Raw genomic sequence first — 18,120 nt, forward strand, 5'->3', positions numbered from 1 at the left:
GTCTTTTATTCCTGCCAGAAGAGTACTAGGGTTACTTCTTATCTACAACCTCACCAGCACTAATAGTAGCTGTTCTGGCTGGTGTGCAGTTGCACCTCATTGTCATTTTAATTTGTATCTTTCAAAAGTGTCATTAAGCATATTTTCCTGTCTTAATGGCCATTTGTATGTTGTCTTTGGAGAATTATCTATTTATACCCTCTGCCCATTTTTATTTATTTACTTTTTAATATATTTTATTGATTTTTGAACAGAGAGGAAGGGAGAGAGATAGAGAGTTAGAAACATCGATGAGAGAGAGTCATCGATGAGCTGCCTCTTGCACACCCCCTACTGGGGATATGCCCGCAACCAAGGTACATGCCCTTGACCAGAATCGAACCCAGGACCTTTTAGTACCCAAGCCGACGCTCTATCCATTGAGCCTAACCGGTTTCGGCCCCTCTGCCTATTTTTAATGTGGTTATTTTTCTTTTGGTGGATTGTATGAGTACTTTATGTGTTTTGGAAATTAATCCTTTATTGTATGTATTATTGGCAAATATGTGCTCCAATAGTGGGTTCCCTTTTCATTTTGATGTTGACTTTTTATGCTTTGCAAAAGCTTTTCAGTTCAATGTAGTTCCATTTGTTTATTTTTTCCTTTGTTTCTTTTGCCTAAAACATCATATCAATGAGTATTCGGATATTTTGTTGCCATTGTTTTCTTTTCAGATTTTTATGGTTTCATGACTTTTATTTAAGTCTTTTTTTCCATTTTGAGTTTACTTTTATGTATGGTGTAATTTGGCGGTCTAGTTTCCTTTTTTTTTTTTTTTTTTTTTTTTTGAAGAGAAGACTTAGATTTCTGTTGTTTATGTCCAATTATTCCAAAACCATTTATTGAAGAGACTGACTTGACTTTATTGTATGCTCTTACCTCCTTTGTCAAGTATTAATAGAACATAATGACTTTGATTTTCTATTCTGTTCCATTTATCTATATGCCTATTCTTGTGGCAGTACCAGGCTGTTTTGATTACAGTGGCTTTATAATATAGCTTGATATACCCAATATTATGATTCCTTCAACTTTGTTCTTTTCTTCTCAAGGATGTTGTGGCTAGGAGACCATTCTACCCTCCCTAGGTGGGAGTTGTTCTGTGGTACTCTTTCCCCTTCCATATGAGAGTCTGTACTTGTTCTTTAATAAATTTCCACCTTTGCTATTAAAAAAAAAAAAGAATGTTGTGGTTATTGGGGTCTTTTTTTTTAGTACCATATTGTTTTGTTTTGTTTTTGTATATTTCTAGATCTGTGAAATATGCCATTGGCATTTTAATAGAGATTGCATTGAATGTAAGGATTTCTTTGGATAGTAGGCACATTTTAATAGTATTCTATCAGTCCATGAACACAGGCATTTAATTGGGTGCTTGCTCAAGGGTGGGATTGTCTAGGAGAGGTAGGAGGAAGGGAGTATTAGGTTGGGAGAGATTGAAAGCAAAGAACAGAGCAAGAGAGGCACAGCTGTATTCAGGTAGCATGAGTCTGGAGTCTTGCTGAAGATACAGTGTACTAGTGCAGAACTAGTGTACTATTTCAAGTCAGCCCGGAAAGAAGGTCTGGGTACCACTAGAGCAGATACAGCAACAGAAATCTAAGTCTTCTCCTCAGAAAATGACAGGTAGTGATGAAGGTGAGTTGCCTAAAGGCAGAGACTAATGTCAGGGAGACTAGGTTATTTTAGCCACAGCTAAGTAAATGGTGAGAGGAACTGTAATTGCAGCAAGGTGGGTAGTTAGAACCTGTAAGCCGTGGTGGCTGAGTGAAGGTAGTATAGAAAGGCATGATTAAAAGAACGGGAATGGAGCTGACACTGGGGGATTTTCTTCAGGTAACTTCAGGTATGAAGCTGATGCTCTGGGATTTTCATGTGTTGATGGCAGGGAACTAGCCACAAACATGGATGAGGCTGGGGGAGAGATCAGTGCTAGAGAAAAAGATATGGGAATGATCAGGGCAGAGCTAATAGCTAAAACTCTAGGAAGGGATCAGCTCAAGTGGGAAATGGTGAGATGACTAGGGGGTTCAGGATGGGGTGCTGATTTTGTACTATTTTTGTACTGCTCTGGGTGAGAGAGGCCTGATTGCCTTTGTGGGATTTAGGGGAAGAGTTATGCAACTGCTGTGGTAATAAATACAGACTAAGTTAGAATCCTAAATAGGGAGCTACAACTTAGTGTAGAGGCAGAAAAGCAAGACTTTTGAAGGGCAGAGGAGGGAGGAAGAGGTGAGGAGGATAAGGAAATGTGATGTTGGTGGGGAGTACAGTTGAGGTTCGTGACAGGGTGACTTGTTTTCATCTAAGTAAAGTAAAAGGCGGGTGCTGTGCCAGGTGTGATGCTGGAGGCTGCGAGACCATGAAACTGGATCAGTAAGCCAACATAGTCAACTGAGATTTGAGCAATCTCCCTTGGTCTTCTGCTCTTTTTATTCTGTCCCTTTAGGTGCAGATGAGAAAGAAGTTAGAGGAGAGAGTGAAGAAGAAAGAATATGGAACTTGCTGAAAGAACACAAGCGGAGAGAAGAAAGAAGGCAGAATGAACAGAAAGCTTTAGAAAGGGAATGGAGGAAACCAGAAAAACTGGGTCAAGAAAGGGTAATAATTATGAGTATAGCTCAGTTCTCCATGCTAGTAGGTAACTAGCAGGCATCCTGATCCTCTCCTGTGCATAAGCCCACTGAGAAGGGCTGTTCTCGTGCATCATAGGAGTCTCATAGGAAAGGGGAACTTTGCAAGACCATGGGCATGTGTTCTCATATTCCTGAAAACACACCCAGAAAGGAGATGGACTCTCCTTTGCTGTAGATCTTCCCAGTGTAAGGGGTTTCCAGGTCAGCTACCTAGTTACCCAGAGATAACCCAGGGAGGTGGCTGCCAGTCCATGGTGGCTTCCTCAGGCTGCCAAGCTCTCTTTCCTTCTCATTGTCTTTGTCTTTCTATGTGCTGATTCTGGTCCCAGGCAGATGGATTACTCTGCTACTTCTTATGCCTGCGGGACCTTAACATAGATTAATCTTTCATATCATGTTCCTTGAATGCCTGGCTCATTTGATCTAGAGAACAGAGACTTTAGGCAAAATAATCCCATCCTTCATTACATGACATATTTGTTCCCCTTTGATAGTAGCAATGAATGAAACAGTTTTCTGGCATGCACATTTTGCATAAAGAACCAGAGTTACAATACTAGTTTTGTATTGTGTTTTTAAAATGTATATGTGTATCTCCTATTTTGTTGGTCATCTACTTACAGAAGATGATTGGAAAGTCTTTCAAGACTGAAATGGAGAAACAATTAGAAATGAGTGCTCAGGAAATGGAAGACAAATCTGTATGTGGTGAATATGCTTTGAAGAAATACATGCACATCACCCAGAAGGATAGAGACATAAAGAAGGTGGATAAGGTACTGATGCTGTGGTCCAGTGGTCTGTGTGTGGAGGTGTGAGTGCGTCTGGGGTTTGTTAGAAAACTTTGGGACAGGAGTTGGAGACAAAAAGGTAACAGCAGAGGAAATCCAAAATTTAAATGGAGCCTTGAGTTATATGTATGTTACACTTTTCACAAAATTTTATCTCCTTTGCTTGGGCCAAAGAGTGAAAGCGGTCCCTGTGATGCCCACTGAGCATCAGGGACTAATGCTCATTGCAGAAGCTGACTCCTGGTGATCAGTGTGCTCCCACGGAGGGAGTGCTGTCAGACAGAAGACGGGGCTTATAACAGGCAAGTGCAACGACAGTGGTGCCAGCTCTCCCACCTCCAAGGCAGCGCTAAGGCTGTCAGTGGGACATCCCTCTAAGGCTCCTGGACTAAGAGGATACAGGATGGGCTGAGGGACCCCCCTGAATGCATGAATTTCATGCACTGGGACTCTAATATGTTACATAAGTCTATAATACTATGACTATTGAGAATGTACACAGGATAGTTTGATGTGCTTGCTAAATTTCATATCTAAAAGTCACCTTCTTTTTAGACTCAAGTTATATATATTGTATATACACACACACTTAGAGGCCAGACTGTTATGACCACCCTGTCAGCACTTCGTTGGGCCACCTTTTGCCTTCAGTACTGCAGTGATTCTTCTTGGCAATTGACTCCATAAGATGTTGAAAGGTGATTTGAGGAATATGACACCTTATCTGATGAATAGCACTTCCATTTCTGTGAGATTTGATGGTTGTGGAACCAGCTGCCTGATGGCTCTTTTAACTTCGTCCCACAAATGCTCAGTTGGATTGAGATCTGGTGATGGTGGGGGCCACCTAAGCAAGGTAATGTCTCCCTCATGTTCTTGAAACCACTCCTGCACAATATGAGCACCATGGCATGGCACATTGTCTTGTTGGAGGAAGCCATCTCCATGGGATACACCATCAACATGATAGCGTATCATCATGTTACACCGTCAGCATAAACTTGATCAGCAACCGTACTTAGGTATGTTGTGCTATTCAGACGTTGTTCCACATGAAATAAGGGCCCAAATCATGGAAAATATGCCCCAGATCATAATGCTGCCCCCCCCCCACCAGCTTGAAGGGTTGTACTCATGCATGTGGGGTGCATGCTTTCATTCTGTTTCTGCAAAATTCTCACTCTGTCACTGCATGATGCAACTGGAAACATAGGACCACATGACTTTTTTCCAATGCTTGACTGGCCAATCCTTATTATGTTCCTATGCGAATTGGAGACATTTTATCTTGGTGACTGCAGACAGCAAAGGTATTCGGAAAGGCCTTCAATTTCCATATTCTATATGATGCAGTGTATAGCTAATTTGGCCACTCACTGTGTGTGGTGTGTGTGTGTGTGTGTGTGTGTGTGTGTGTGTGTGTTTAATATACATAGTTTTCAGCCCAACGAGCATGGCTCAGTGATTGAGTGTTGACCTGTGAACCAGAAGGTCACAGTTTGATTCCTGGTCTGGGCACATACCTAGGATGTGGGCTTGACCCCCAGTGGGGGACATATAGGAGGCAGCCAATCAGTGATTGTCATCATTGATGTTTCTATCTCTACCTCTCCATTCCTCTCTGATTTTCTTAAAAGTCATTTTAAAAGAGTTTCAGAGAAATTGAATGTGTTTAAAAAATCGATACCTTAATACATACCTAATTTCAAAATTATTCTTTCCCCTCTTTTCAGAGCTCAATAAAGGGTGTTAGAGAAGGCTCACAAGTGAACACGCTGCCTCTAGTGACAAAGACTAAAAGGTATGATTTCTCCAACATTGTATTATGCAAATCATTTATCATATTGCTGGCTTTGTTAGCCAAGGGCACCATTCAGATGTTGAAGCCTGCCTTTAAGGAATCAATGAATTAATCAAAATTACTGACTTCTAAATAAATATATTGTATTTTGAAGTTATATTATGGCTACTGATACAAAATTACCGTATTTTTCGGACCATAAGACGCTCCGGACCATAAGACGCACCAGTTTTTAGAGAAGGGAAATGAAGAAAAAAAGATTCTGAAACAAATAGTGTCCTAAAATATTTTATGTGCATTAAAACCCAACATCACAGTCATAAACACATGTAATCAACCCTGTAAAGTAAACAGCATTTAGAACCATTTTAGAGCCGGGCAAGCACACAGAGACCACACACAGCCGGCAAGTAAAAAAACTTTTTTTTAAAAGTCTATGTGTAGGCTATATTTAGACCATAAGACGCAGGGACTTTTGCCCCCCACTTCTGGGGGGGAAAAAGTGCGTCTTATGGTCCGAAAAATACGGTAAGTGAGGGCAAAAGCTCCTTAGGGGTGGAATGAGAACATTAGAAAGGTCCCCAAATGAGCTGTCAAGAATTTAACAAATTTTTAAAATTTTTCTCTTTCTTTAATTTGGTTTCACAGGCCTGTCTCATGAAGAACCAGGTGACTTGGTAACCACCTGTGCTGCCAAACTTTTTTCTCATGAACACAATATAATAAAAAGAATACTCAATAAAAGTTGTTTGTTTAATCTATTGTGGTTTCTTTTTCATTTCATTTGTGCTCTAGAGTATAAAATTAAAAACACATCTGTACTGCAGAGCAGCTATCTGATGGTTTATCACAGCTGTCAATGTGAAGCCTTCTGGAAAACATTTACATGTAAGATTGAGGGTTGGTTGATTGTTGGTTTACAAACAAATACCTTGTAGTTCCTGTTCTTCTTTGCTTTGATATCCTGGTAAGCCTGCCTTTTGCTGGCATCCTTTAAGTAAGCCCAGCTTGAAGACAATATAATGAGGAAGTGGATTTGGAAAAGAAGGGAGAGCATGATGGCTAGTGAGCAAAACAATGTGCTAAGTATATTACAGAGACTTTACCATAAGAAAGGGTAATTAAAACTCATTCTGCAATCAGAGGCATCAGATACAGAGAGCATGTTCTAGTAGATTCAATATTAAAAGGCAAAAAAAAGTTATACAGATACAATGCAACTGAAAAATGGTCAGTTATTAATAAAAGGCAAATATAAAACAAGAGGAAAGTTTTTTTTTGTTTTGTTTTTTGTTTACCGTTTTGAGAGTAATTTTATAAACTAAGGCAGAAAGTTAGAAATATTATGGTTATCCTATCTAATAAAAGAGTAATATGCAAATGGTACCCCCACTTCACCCACAAGCAATGCCCACCAGCCAGTCAGGAGCAAGTCATCAAATTAGCCCAACCAAAATGGCCACAGAGGGAGCAGGAGGCTTGGGTTTGGAAGATGCCAAGCTTTCTTCCTGCTCTGGCCTGCTTTGGCCTCCACTTAAGGCTACAAAGTTTCAATTATAGAAAATAATTAAATCCCAGATACCAGGGCCTCCACTTGGGTCACAGTGGGTGTGGCCAGCCTGCAAATCACCACAGGTCCCTTGCCTAGGCCGCCCCACACCCCAAGGGAACCCCACCTTGATCCAGGACACCCTTCAGGGCAAACCAGCCAGCCCCGCCCATACACCAGGCTTCTATCCTATCTACTAACAGTAATATGCAGATTAACCATCACTCCAGCACACAAGATGGCTGCCTTTATATAGTCGAAGATTCTGCTCCTAATTATAGACACAAGATGGCCACCACAAGATGGCCAGCAGGGGAGGGCCGTTGGAGGGACCAAGCCTGCAGGAGAGGGCCTTTGGGAGGGACCAGTCCTGCGTAGTAGTGCAGTTAGGAGTGACGAGGGCCAGCAGGGTAGGGCAGTTGGGAGCAACCAGACCTGCAGAAGACAGTTAGGGGTGACCAGGCTGGCAGAGGAGGGCAGTTATTGGCAATCAGGCTGGTAGAGCAGCTAGGTGTTGATCAGGCTGTCAGGGGAGTGGTTAGGGGGTGATCAGGCTGGCAGGCAGAAGCATTTAGGGGCAATCAGCCAGGAAGGCTAGTGGTTAGGAGCCAGGAATTCCTGGATTGTGAGAGGGATGATAGACTACCCTTTAGGCCTGATCCCTATGTGGACATCCCTGCAGGCTGGGCTGAGGAACACTCATACCCCATGCACAAGTTTCATGCACTAAAGCCTCTAGTTTTCAAATAATTGTAAAGATCTTTTCTTTGGATGATCTTTCACATGATACAAATCAATTACACTAAAGACCTAAAAAATGTAAGCAATGTTTAATTTGAATAAATAATAACTACACAATTAACATAAAAGAACTGAGTGAATTTCAAAATCAAATTTAAGAATTACAAGTAGCCAAAACCGGTGTGGCTCAGTGGATAGCGCGTCAGTCTGCAGACTGAAAGGTCCCAAGCTTGATTCTGGCCAAGAGCATGCACATTGGCTGCGGGCACATCCCCAGGTGGGTGGTGTGCAGGAGGCAGCTGGTTGATGTTTCTCTCTCATTGATGTTTCTAGCTTTCTATCTATCTTCCTTTCTCTCTGTAAAAGATACTTTTAAAATATATTTTTTTAAAAAGAACTATAGGTAAACCATGCAGTCTGAGTTAATTTCTAGTAGTAAAAAGACTCATTTTATAACTACTATTATTTCATTTGAAAAATGTAAAAAATCAGATTGCGAATTTTACTGTTGAAGTGGCAACACCTTTTCACATTTATTTCCCTCATCTTTCCTACAAAAATCTACATCTCGGGCTTTTTATATTTCAATACTAGAGCCCAGTGCACTTGGTCCTGGCCAATTTGGCTCAGAGAATAGAGTTTTGGTCTGCAGGCTGAAGGGTCCCAGGTTCTATTCCAGCCAAGGACACATGCCTGGGTTTTGAGTGCTATCAAAAGTAGGAGCCATGCAGAAGGCAGCTGATCAATGATTCTCTCATCATTGATGTTTCTAACTATCCCTTCCTCTCTAAAATTAACATGTATATATAAATAAAATTCAAACTAAAAAGAAAATTCATGCACTGGAGAGGGGTTCCCTCAACCTGGCCTGCCCCCTTCCACAGTTCATGAGCCCTCAGGGGCAGGAGGTGATCAGGCACTCAGAGGAAGGTGATGCCCCAATCCACTGTAGGTATCGCAAGCCTCCACCAGCCCTGGTTACCTGAGCCTCAGGTGGCCCTAGGGAACTGGGCAGCCACAATCCAAGACTTTCTTGCACCTTGGGCATCAGCTGGGAAGTCGACATCTGAGGCTTGCTTGCACTTTGTGCCAGCTCTTGGTGACGGCGGGGGGTGGGTGGTGGTGGTGGTGGTGGTAGTGGAAGGGGCTTGAGCACACTGGAGGCAGGTGTGCAGAATGGCTGTTCCACTTGTGGCAGGTCTAGCCATGCCATGTGTCTACTGTCCTGGCTTACTACTCACAAAAACAATTTACCATTGCCAATTTTGTGGGCTCTACAAGGAAAGACTATGTTGGGCAAAAAAACCGACTCATAAAAGTCCTTTATCACAGAAAATGAATGGGTGGTCTTTATTTTACTTCAAATCTTTATCTGATTTGTTGAAGTGACATTTATTTGGTAGTGACCCCTGTAATCAAAGAGCTAAGTATTGATAATATAGAAGCAAGCAACTTGCCAGACAAAAGTTTCAGATAAAAGTTATAAGATTGTTCAAAGAACATAGTGAGAACTACAAGGCACTTAATAAAAACTGCAACAGCATGAAAAAAAATAGAAACCATACAAATAACCAGTCAGAAATAAAGGATACAATATCTTAACCTGGCCAGTGTGGCTAAATTAGTTGGAATATTGTCCCATAAACTGAAAGTGGGTTCAATCTCCAATCAGGATACATTTGGGAGGAATTCAATTATTTTTCATACACACTGATGTTTCTCTCCTGAAAATAATTTAAAATACCTCACTTTTAGCTGCTCATTAAAAAAAGAAGAAGAAGAAGAAGAAGAAGAAGAAGAAGAAGAAGAAGAAGAAGAAGAAGAAGAAGAAGAATATATCTGAAACGAGGAATACACTGAAAGGAATAAATGGTAGGTTAGATGTAGCAGAGGTATGATTCACCAATTTGGGGGATGGTACAGAAAACACAATCAGATCAACAAAAAGAAAAAAATAATTAGCCCTGGCTGGTGTTATTGATTAGAGCATTGGAACACCATGTTCTTGGTCAAGGACATGTGCCTGGGTGGAAGGTTTGTCCCTGGCCCTGGTTTGGATGCATGCAAGAAGCATCAGTTGATGTGTCTCACATTGATCACTCTCCTCCCTTTCTTCATTCTCTGAAGAGCAATAGAAAAAGTACTGGTAGGTGTGGATTAAGAAGAAAAAAAAGGATAGTTCAAGGGAAATTTGGGACAATATAAAATGCACCAATATCTGCATCATAGGGGAATCAGAAAGAGAAGGGATTGAGTAAGGAAATGAGAACTTATTTTCAGAAATAATGAACAAAAACTATACTATCCTTGTGAAAAAAACACACACAGCATACAAGTCCAAGAATCACCGTCCCAAATAAGAGGCCCACACCAGGACACATAATAATTAAAACTGCAAAGTTCTTTATTACTGAAAACGAATGGGTGGTCTTTATTTTAGAAAATATAAAATCTTAAAAGCTTCAAGAGAAAGACAGTTCCCATAAGACTATCAACTGAAACAGCAAGTCAGATGGGATTGGCATGAAATAGTCAAAGTGATGTAGATAAAGGACCTACAAACAAGGCTACATTATCTAGCAATGCTATTATTTAAAATTAGAAGATAAAGAGCTTCCCAAACGAAATGAATAGAAATTTGTTACCACTGAAATATTATAAAAAATGTTAAAGGGGCTGCATTAAGGAGGAGGGGGAGAGGAAGTGAACAGGAAGAGGTAAAGAAGAAAAAGGAACATAGTTAAAAGACTAAAATAGCAATATACTGTATATGGAACACAGTAATAATTAATGTAAAAAGTTTAAATGTTCCTAACTTAAGACATAGGGTAAACAAAAATTATATATATATATATATATATATATATATATATATATATATAGAATTTTTGTCTAAAAGAAGCAAGCAACTATTTACAGTCTAAAAGCAAAAGAATATACCTGATAAAATATATTTAAAGCAAAAGCTATGGTAAAAGACAACAAAACACTAAAAAATGATAACAATAGCAATCCAACAAGAGTATATAAATCTTGTAAATATTTATGTACCAAACATAGGAGCCCAAAATATGTAAAGCAAATCTTGAAGGCAGGAGGTTATCAGCAATACAGTCACAGTAGGGGATTTAAACACCCCATTGATATCAATGGAAAGATAGTTCAGTTAGAAAATCAATAAGGATATGGTGGCTTTAAATGACATACCAGATCAGATGGATGTAATAGACAGCTTCAAAAAATTTCACCTAAAGCAGTACAAGTGCACATGAAACATAGAGGTAAGACACATGTTAGGACACAAAGTAAGCCTCAATAAATTTAATAAGATTGGATCAATAAAGAATCTTCTCTGACCATAATGCCATGAAACTTTACATCATTCACAAAATGAAAATTGAAAAATACAAAAAGACATAGATGCTATAGGCCTACCTCAAGAAACAAGAAAAAACACTAATAAACTAACCTTGCACTACATAGTTAGAATGAGAACAGCAAGAAAAGCCCTTTGGAAGTAGAAGGAATGAAACAATAAAGAGTAGAATGGAAATAAATGGCATCCTATCTGATAAAAAAGTTAGATTCACATTAACCTCACTCTGCTACACCCCACAAGCCACGCCCACCAGCCAATCAGAGCAATTATGCAAATTAACCCCAACCAAGGTGGCTGTGGCCGCAGAGAACAGGAGGGAGGCTTGGGTTTCCCTGGCAATAAAGGAAGCCAAGCTTTTCAAACACCCTGGCAGGCCCAGGCATCCACTCAAGAGTGCAAAGTTTCAATTATTGAAGATAAGTAAATTCCAACAGAAATGGTGGGATCCCTGGAGCTAGAAGAGCAAGAGGCAAGAGTTTCCCAAAGCGATAGAGGAAGCCAAGCTTCTGTAGCCCTGGTCGGCTCAGGCCTTCACTCCAAGCTACAAAGAATATACATAAATTCCAACAGAAATGGCTGCTGCCAGGGAGTGAGCAGGAGGCTTGGCTCCACTCCAGGCTACAAAGTTTCAATTGAGGAAGGTAAATAAATTCCAGATTCCAGGGTCTCTATTTGGGTTGTCAGGTGTGTGGCTGGCCTGTAAACCACCACAGGCCCCTCGCCCCGGTCACCCCACTTCCCAAGGGAACCCCAACCCTGATCTGGGACACACTTCAGGGCAAAACAGCCAGCCCCACCCATGCACCAGACCTCTACCCTATCTAATAAGAGTAATATGCAAATTGAACATCACTCCAATACACAAGATCAAGATAACTGCCCCCATGTGGTCAAAGATCCTGCCCCCATGTGGACACAAGATGGCCACCACAAGATGGCCAGCAGGGGAGGGCAGTTGGGAGGGACCAGGCCTGTAAGGGAGGGCAGTAGTGGCAATCAGGCAAGCATGGCAGGGAAGTTGGGAGGCACCATGCCTGTAAGGGAGGGCAGTTGAGAGGAATAAGGTCTTTATGAGGGGGCAGTTGGGCGCGATCAACCCTGCAGAAAATGGCAGTTAGGGGTGACCAGGCCAGCAGAGGAGGGTTTTTGTTGGCAAACAGTCTGGCAGGGGAGCAGTTAGACATCAATCAAGCTGGCATGGAAGTGGTTAAGGGGTGATCAGGCTGGCAGGCAGAAGCGGTTAGGGGCAATCAGGCAGGTAGGCTGGTGAGCAGTTGGGACCCAGCAGTCCTGGGTTGATTCCTTCTACTTCCAAAGGGCTTTTCTTGCTGTCCAACATCCCTCAAGGGGTCCCAGATTGGAGAGAAGCAGGCTGTACTGAGGAACACCCTCCTCCCCTGTGCACCAATTTTGTGCACCGGGCCTCTAGTAGAGAATAAAAAGACAGTACAAAAGATTAATGAATGTGAGAGCTGTTTTTTGTTTGTTTGTTTTTTTACATGATAAAGTTGATGAATTTCTTTTTTTAAAATATATTTTATTGATTTTACACAGAGAGGAATTGAGAGGGACAGAGAGTCAGAAACGTCGATGAGAGAGAAATATCAACCAGCTGCCTCCTGCACACCCCCCACTGGGGATGTGCCCGCAACCAAGATACATGCCCTTGACCGGAATCGAACCCAGGACCTTTCAGTCCGCAGGCGGACGCTCTATCCACTGAGCCAAACCAGTCCGGGCAAAGTTGATGAATTTCTATTCAAACGCATCAAGAAGCAATGAAAGAAGACCCAAATAAATAAAACTATAAATGAAAGTGATGATATAACAACACATACCACATAAATACAATGGATGAAAAACAAATACCTTGAACAATTATATGCAAACAAAATGGACAAATTCCTAGAACTATACAATCTTCTAAAATTCAATCAGGAAGAGCTGAGTAGGGCAATAGCTATTCATGAAATAGAAGAAGTAATGATAATAAAAATTTTCCAGCAAACAAAATCCTGGGCCAGGTGGATTCACAGGAGAATTTTATCAAAAGTTTAAAGAACTAACACATATCCTCCTCAAACTATTCAAAAACTTCAAGAAGAAGGAACACTTATAGGCTCTTTTTATGAAGCCAGCATTATATTAATTCCAAAACCAGATAAAGACACTACAAAGAAAGGGAATTACAGGACAATAACCCTGATGAACACAGATGCTAAAATCCTCAGCAAAAGGAGAACCAAGATGGTGGCGTATGTAAATGCTTATATTTGCTGCCTCTCACAACCACATAAAAATTATAACTAAAACACAGAACAATCATGATCCAAAACCATGGGAAAGCTGAATGAGGGGAAATACTACAACTAGAGAGGTAAAGAAGAAAGTGCATTGAGACTGGTAGGAGGTAAAAAAGCACAGAACAGGCTGTTCTAGCACCCAATGTGTTGCTTTGTTAATCAGGAGGGAGATTGCCTCTTTGGAGGCCACCTGGAAGAGCAAGGGGTCCCAGCCCCATACCTAGGGTTTCAGAGCTAGGGAAAGATGTCCCTATAGGAAGTAAGAACTATAAGCTGTAAAAAACAGTATGGATTGGGGCTAAGTAATACACAGGCTTCTGGAGAACCACCTACTCCTCTTAAAAGCTGGTACCATGAACTGAATTTATAAGCTCCTACTTCCTCTGAGCTTCTGTGCCAGATGAGGCTCTGGGGAGAAACTGATACATACGGGGAGAAACTGGACTGTCTGGCATTGGGATAAAAACTTGGGGGTGGTTTTCTTCCAGATGGAGGAGCTTGCAGTGGTCTTTGTTCGTGTGATGGGACCTGTTTGGTACAGGGCTACCTGGCAGATATTTCTGTTTTCTCTGCCTAGTGAATCTCTAAGATCCCACCCACTCAATTAAAAAAACCCACCCAAGCAGCAGCTTTTGCATTTGAGTGGCCTGTCCTTTCTCAGCCTAAAATCTGTCAGAAAAACTGCTGCTGGGTCAGGGAGCCCAAATTTAACAATAAAAGGCCTCAAAATTGGCAACAGCATCAGCTTTCCTTGCTTCGCAGCTGGGCCTGATCTGGGCACTTCCTAACCCAATATAAACAGCAGGAATCTTCAGGTCTTTCTGTAGCTCCTGTTGGATGGCCCCAGGCAAAAGCTGACTTTGTACCTTCCTAGAGACCCATGGTCAGTGTGAGACCATATCAGATTATAACTTTTTACATCCATAAGTGACACACTTGAGGGGCATACTCAGTGAGCACCAAAGTCCCCCTGAAGCAAGTCCTGCTCCATAAGGGTGTCTCCTGCACATCAGTTCTCCTACTCTAGTCACAGCTGACCCCCACAGCCAATTAGCCTGGAGATCAATTCATCTGAGTGACCAACAATAATCAAGGTTTAATTACAACAAAACTGTGCATACAACCCACGGGGGGGGGGGGGGGGGCGGCGCAGAATTTCCATCTCAGGTGATTGGGGAGGCTGAGCCACTGGTCCCCATAGGACACCTACTACACAAGGCCACTCTACCAACTCAAGGAGATTTAGCAGATATCCAATACATAGAAATAAACATAGGGAAGCAGCCAAAATACAGAGACAAGGAAACATGTCACAAATAAAAGAGATGGAAGAATGCAAACTACTAGACGTAGAGTTCAAAACCACAGTTACAAGGTCATTCAGGAATCTTTTAGAACCCTCCAAGAAACTTAGTGAAACATTCAAGGATCTTAATGAGAATGAAATAAACAAAACAAAACAAAACAAACAAACAAACAAAAAAACCCAAAAATACAACAAAACAAAAGAAAAGTAAAAAAAAAGAAAGAAAAAAAAAAAAAAGGACCAGTCAGAAATTGAGCATACATTGACTGAAATAAAAAATAATATACAGGGATTTGACAATAAACTAGAGATGTCAAGAATCAAATCAATGATTTGAAACATGAGGAAGCAAAGAATACCCAAGCAGAAGAGCAAAAAGAAAAAAACCATGAAGAGCCTCTGGGACAACTTCAAGTGTATACCAACATTCAAATTACGGGGGTGCCAGAAGATGAAAGAGAGAGAAAGATATTGCAAACCTATTTTAAGAAATAATGACAGAAAACTTCTCCTACCAAGTGAAAAACGAAGACTTTCAAGTCCAGGAATTTATTTACCTTCTACAATTGAAACTTTGTTGCCTGGAGTGGAATCAAGCCTCCTGCTAGCTCAGTGGCTATAGCCATTTCTGTTTGGATTTGTTTACCTTCTTTAATTGAAACTTTGTAGTCTTGAGAGGAGGCTTATGCCAGCTAGGGCATGTGGAAAGCTTGGCTTCCTCCATTGCTGGGGAAATCCAAACCTCCCTTCTGCTCTCTGTGGCTGTAGCCATCTTGGTTGGGTTTATTGCATACTCACTGATTGGCTGGTGGGCATGGATGGTGGGCGTGGCTTATGGTGTAGCAGAGTGATGGTTAATTTGCATATTACTATTTTATTAGGTAGGATGTTTTTCCTAAGTGGCAGCCCTGAACAACTTTAAAATTATTTTTTATGAGAATTTTCAGCAGAAAATATTCAAGAGCACCCTAATTGTAATATATTTATTTTTATATTATTTGTTGCAAATTAATATTTAAAATTAAATTCAAAATATTGTAGCATGTGGGGATGGTTCCTGTTTTGGACACATGGAAGTTAATTGGTTAATTCAGATTTTTATTTCTTCATTGATATTCCATTTCATTCATATGTGTTTCCTGAACTTCTCCCCACATTTCTTTTTAGTTTCTGTAGCATCTTTAATGCAGTTGATTGAATGTTTCTGTCAGTAAAGAAGACATTAAATCTTTTTCAGGAACAGATGTTGTTTCCTTGGAAGAGGAATCGTTTCCTTTATTTTATATGCCTTGAGATTTTTTTTGTGTGAAAACTTCCCATTTGAAACTAACAACCTGGTAATTCTGGAAATCAGATTCTGCTCTTTCTCTCTACTCTTTAGAGCCACCTGGACCCCAAGAGAGAAAATGCATCTGTTATGGGTAAAATGCTCTGGTCTTTGTGAACACCACATATTACCAGATAAGGTTCTACTTTTCCATCTTCCTTCTCAGATTGCATGGTTAACAGTACATGGTTAACATCCCAAGAGCTATTGTAGCATTGACATAATTTCATATCCTGTGGATAAGATGATCTATCCTAGCTAATAAAAGAATAATATGCAATTGACTGTCACTCCAACACACAAGATGGTCACCCCCACGTGGACACAAAATGGCCACTACAAGATGGCCTGCAGGAGAGGGAAGTTGTTGTTGGTGGTGGGACCAGACCAGCAGGTGAGAGCAGTTGGGGGAGACCAGGCCAGCAGGGGAGGGCAGTTAGGGGTGACCAGGACTGCACGGGAGGGCAGTTAGGGCCAATCAGGCTGTCAGGGGAGCAGTTAGACAGCCAGCAGGCTGGCAGGGAAGTGGTTAGGTGGTGATCAGGCTGGCAGGCAGGCGAGCAGTTGGGAGCCAGCAGTCCTGGATTGTGAAAGGGATGTCTGATGTGCGTTTAGACCCGATCCCACTGGTATAGAGCCCACAGGCAGTTGAGCATCCCTCAAGGGGTTATAGATTGAAGAGGGTGCATGCTGGGCTGAGGGACACCACTCCCCCATCTTCTCCTCGCCACACAAATTCCATGCACCGGGTCCCTAGTGCCAAATAATAGTGATTAGAGTGGATATCTTTTTGCAATTTCTCATCTTAGAGAAAAAGCTTTCAGTTTTTTACCATTGAACAGAGTGCTAGCTGTGGTTTTCACAAATATGGCCTTTGTTATCATTCAATATCATAAATAGAGATTGAATCTTGTAAAATGCTCTTTCGGCATTTATTGAGGATCATATTTTTATTTTTTGTTAAGTTGGGTTATCACTTTGATTTGCAGATGTTGAATCATCCTTATATTTCTGAAATAAATCCCATTTGATTATAGTGTATCATGCTTTTAATGTATTTTGTTTGTTTTTTATTTTATTTTTATTTTTTAAATTTAATTTAACTTAAATTTTTATTGATTATGGTCTCACATAATTGTCCTTATTCCCCCATTCCCATCCCAAACCCCTCCCTACATATTGCCCCCCCCTCCAACCCCCATTGTCCATGGCCACTGGCTAGGCCCATATGTATGCACACAAGTCCTTTGGTTGATCTCTTCCCCTTACCCCCATCCTCCCTTACTTTCCCTCTGAGGTTTGAGAGTCTGATCGCTGGTTCTCTTTCTCTGGGTCTGTTTATGTTGTTGATTATTTCCTCTAGATGTGTGAGATCATGTGATCCAAGAAATATCCTTGTAAGAACCTAAACTGCAACAAGCCATAGTGGTTATGCTGAGAGGCCAGTGAATCAGTCTGTAGTGAGTTTCTTTCTGGGCCAACAGTTCTTTTGCGTCCCAATTTCAACGCCAGATAGTTCCTTATGTGTACATGCCAGCCATGATATTTCAGATCTGACTGGTGGACAAATGGTGGTAATGCAGGTCTGCCCCTCTCTGGTTTGGTCTTGGGCATCCTTCAGCAACCCGCAGCTACTGTCTGCTGGTATACTGAGGCGTCGTCAGCATCTTCCATCTCTGAACTGTGTCTCTTCTGTCTTCACGGCTGGAGCGCTTCTGTCTATTTTTCTCTGTTACTGGATTCTAGATGGTCTTGGAGTTGTTTTCTGAAAATATACAGACATATTCTCGACCAAAAGTTAATAAAGGGGTATTTTCTTTAAATTTGATTTGGGGTTCTTTTCCATTTTTTCCTCCCCAAATGATTTTCCCCTAGCTGGTTTTGTCACCATGTGTGTATTTTCATGGGTATCTTGCTATTAGCATTTCCAATGAAGGTTAATTTTCTAAAGCAAAATTTTTTTAGATGTAAATTATTCTCTAATGATATTCTTCCACTGTCACCCCCTTTTTTACTTTAAATAATAGGAGACTTTTGGAAATTTTATTCTGTAGTCTTGATACTTTTTACATTTTAACTTATTTGCGCTACACTATGACTGCTTTAGGTTCATAACATGTTGTGCATTTTACCATGGGACACTCTGCCAATAAGAATTTTTGTTAACCTTTTAGGAATAGCTTTTTGAATAGTACAATCAGTTTGTTGTTGTTTTTTTGTTTGTTTGTTTTTTAGAATATTCATTTA

At 40.9% G+C, this 18,120-nt stretch overlaps 1 protein-coding gene across 1 annotated transcript in view; it reads left to right on the plus strand.

The window, feature by feature from the left end:
* LOC118714119 (oral-facial-digital syndrome 1 protein-like) overlaps positions 1-6,026 on the plus strand; it is a 69,812-nt gene extending 63,786 nt beyond the window's left edge. The window contains 4 exon segments of the mRNA XM_036429048.1: positions 2,490-2,641; positions 3,300-3,452; positions 5,201-5,266; positions 5,908-6,026. Of these exon segments, the coding sequence (XP_036284941.1) occupies positions 2,490-2,641; positions 3,300-3,452; positions 5,201-5,266; positions 5,908-5,949 (413 nt within the window). The 3' untranslated portion in view covers positions 5,950-6,026.
* Positions 6,027-18,120: the final 12,094 nt, after the last annotated feature.

Source organism: Pipistrellus kuhlii, unplaced genomic scaffold, assembly GCF_014108245.1.
Source record: "Pipistrellus kuhlii isolate mPipKuh1 unplaced genomic scaffold, mPipKuh1.p scaffold_m20_p_98, whole genome shotgun sequence".
NCBI lineage: Eukaryota > Metazoa > Chordata > Mammalia > Chiroptera > Vespertilionidae > Pipistrellus > Pipistrellus kuhlii.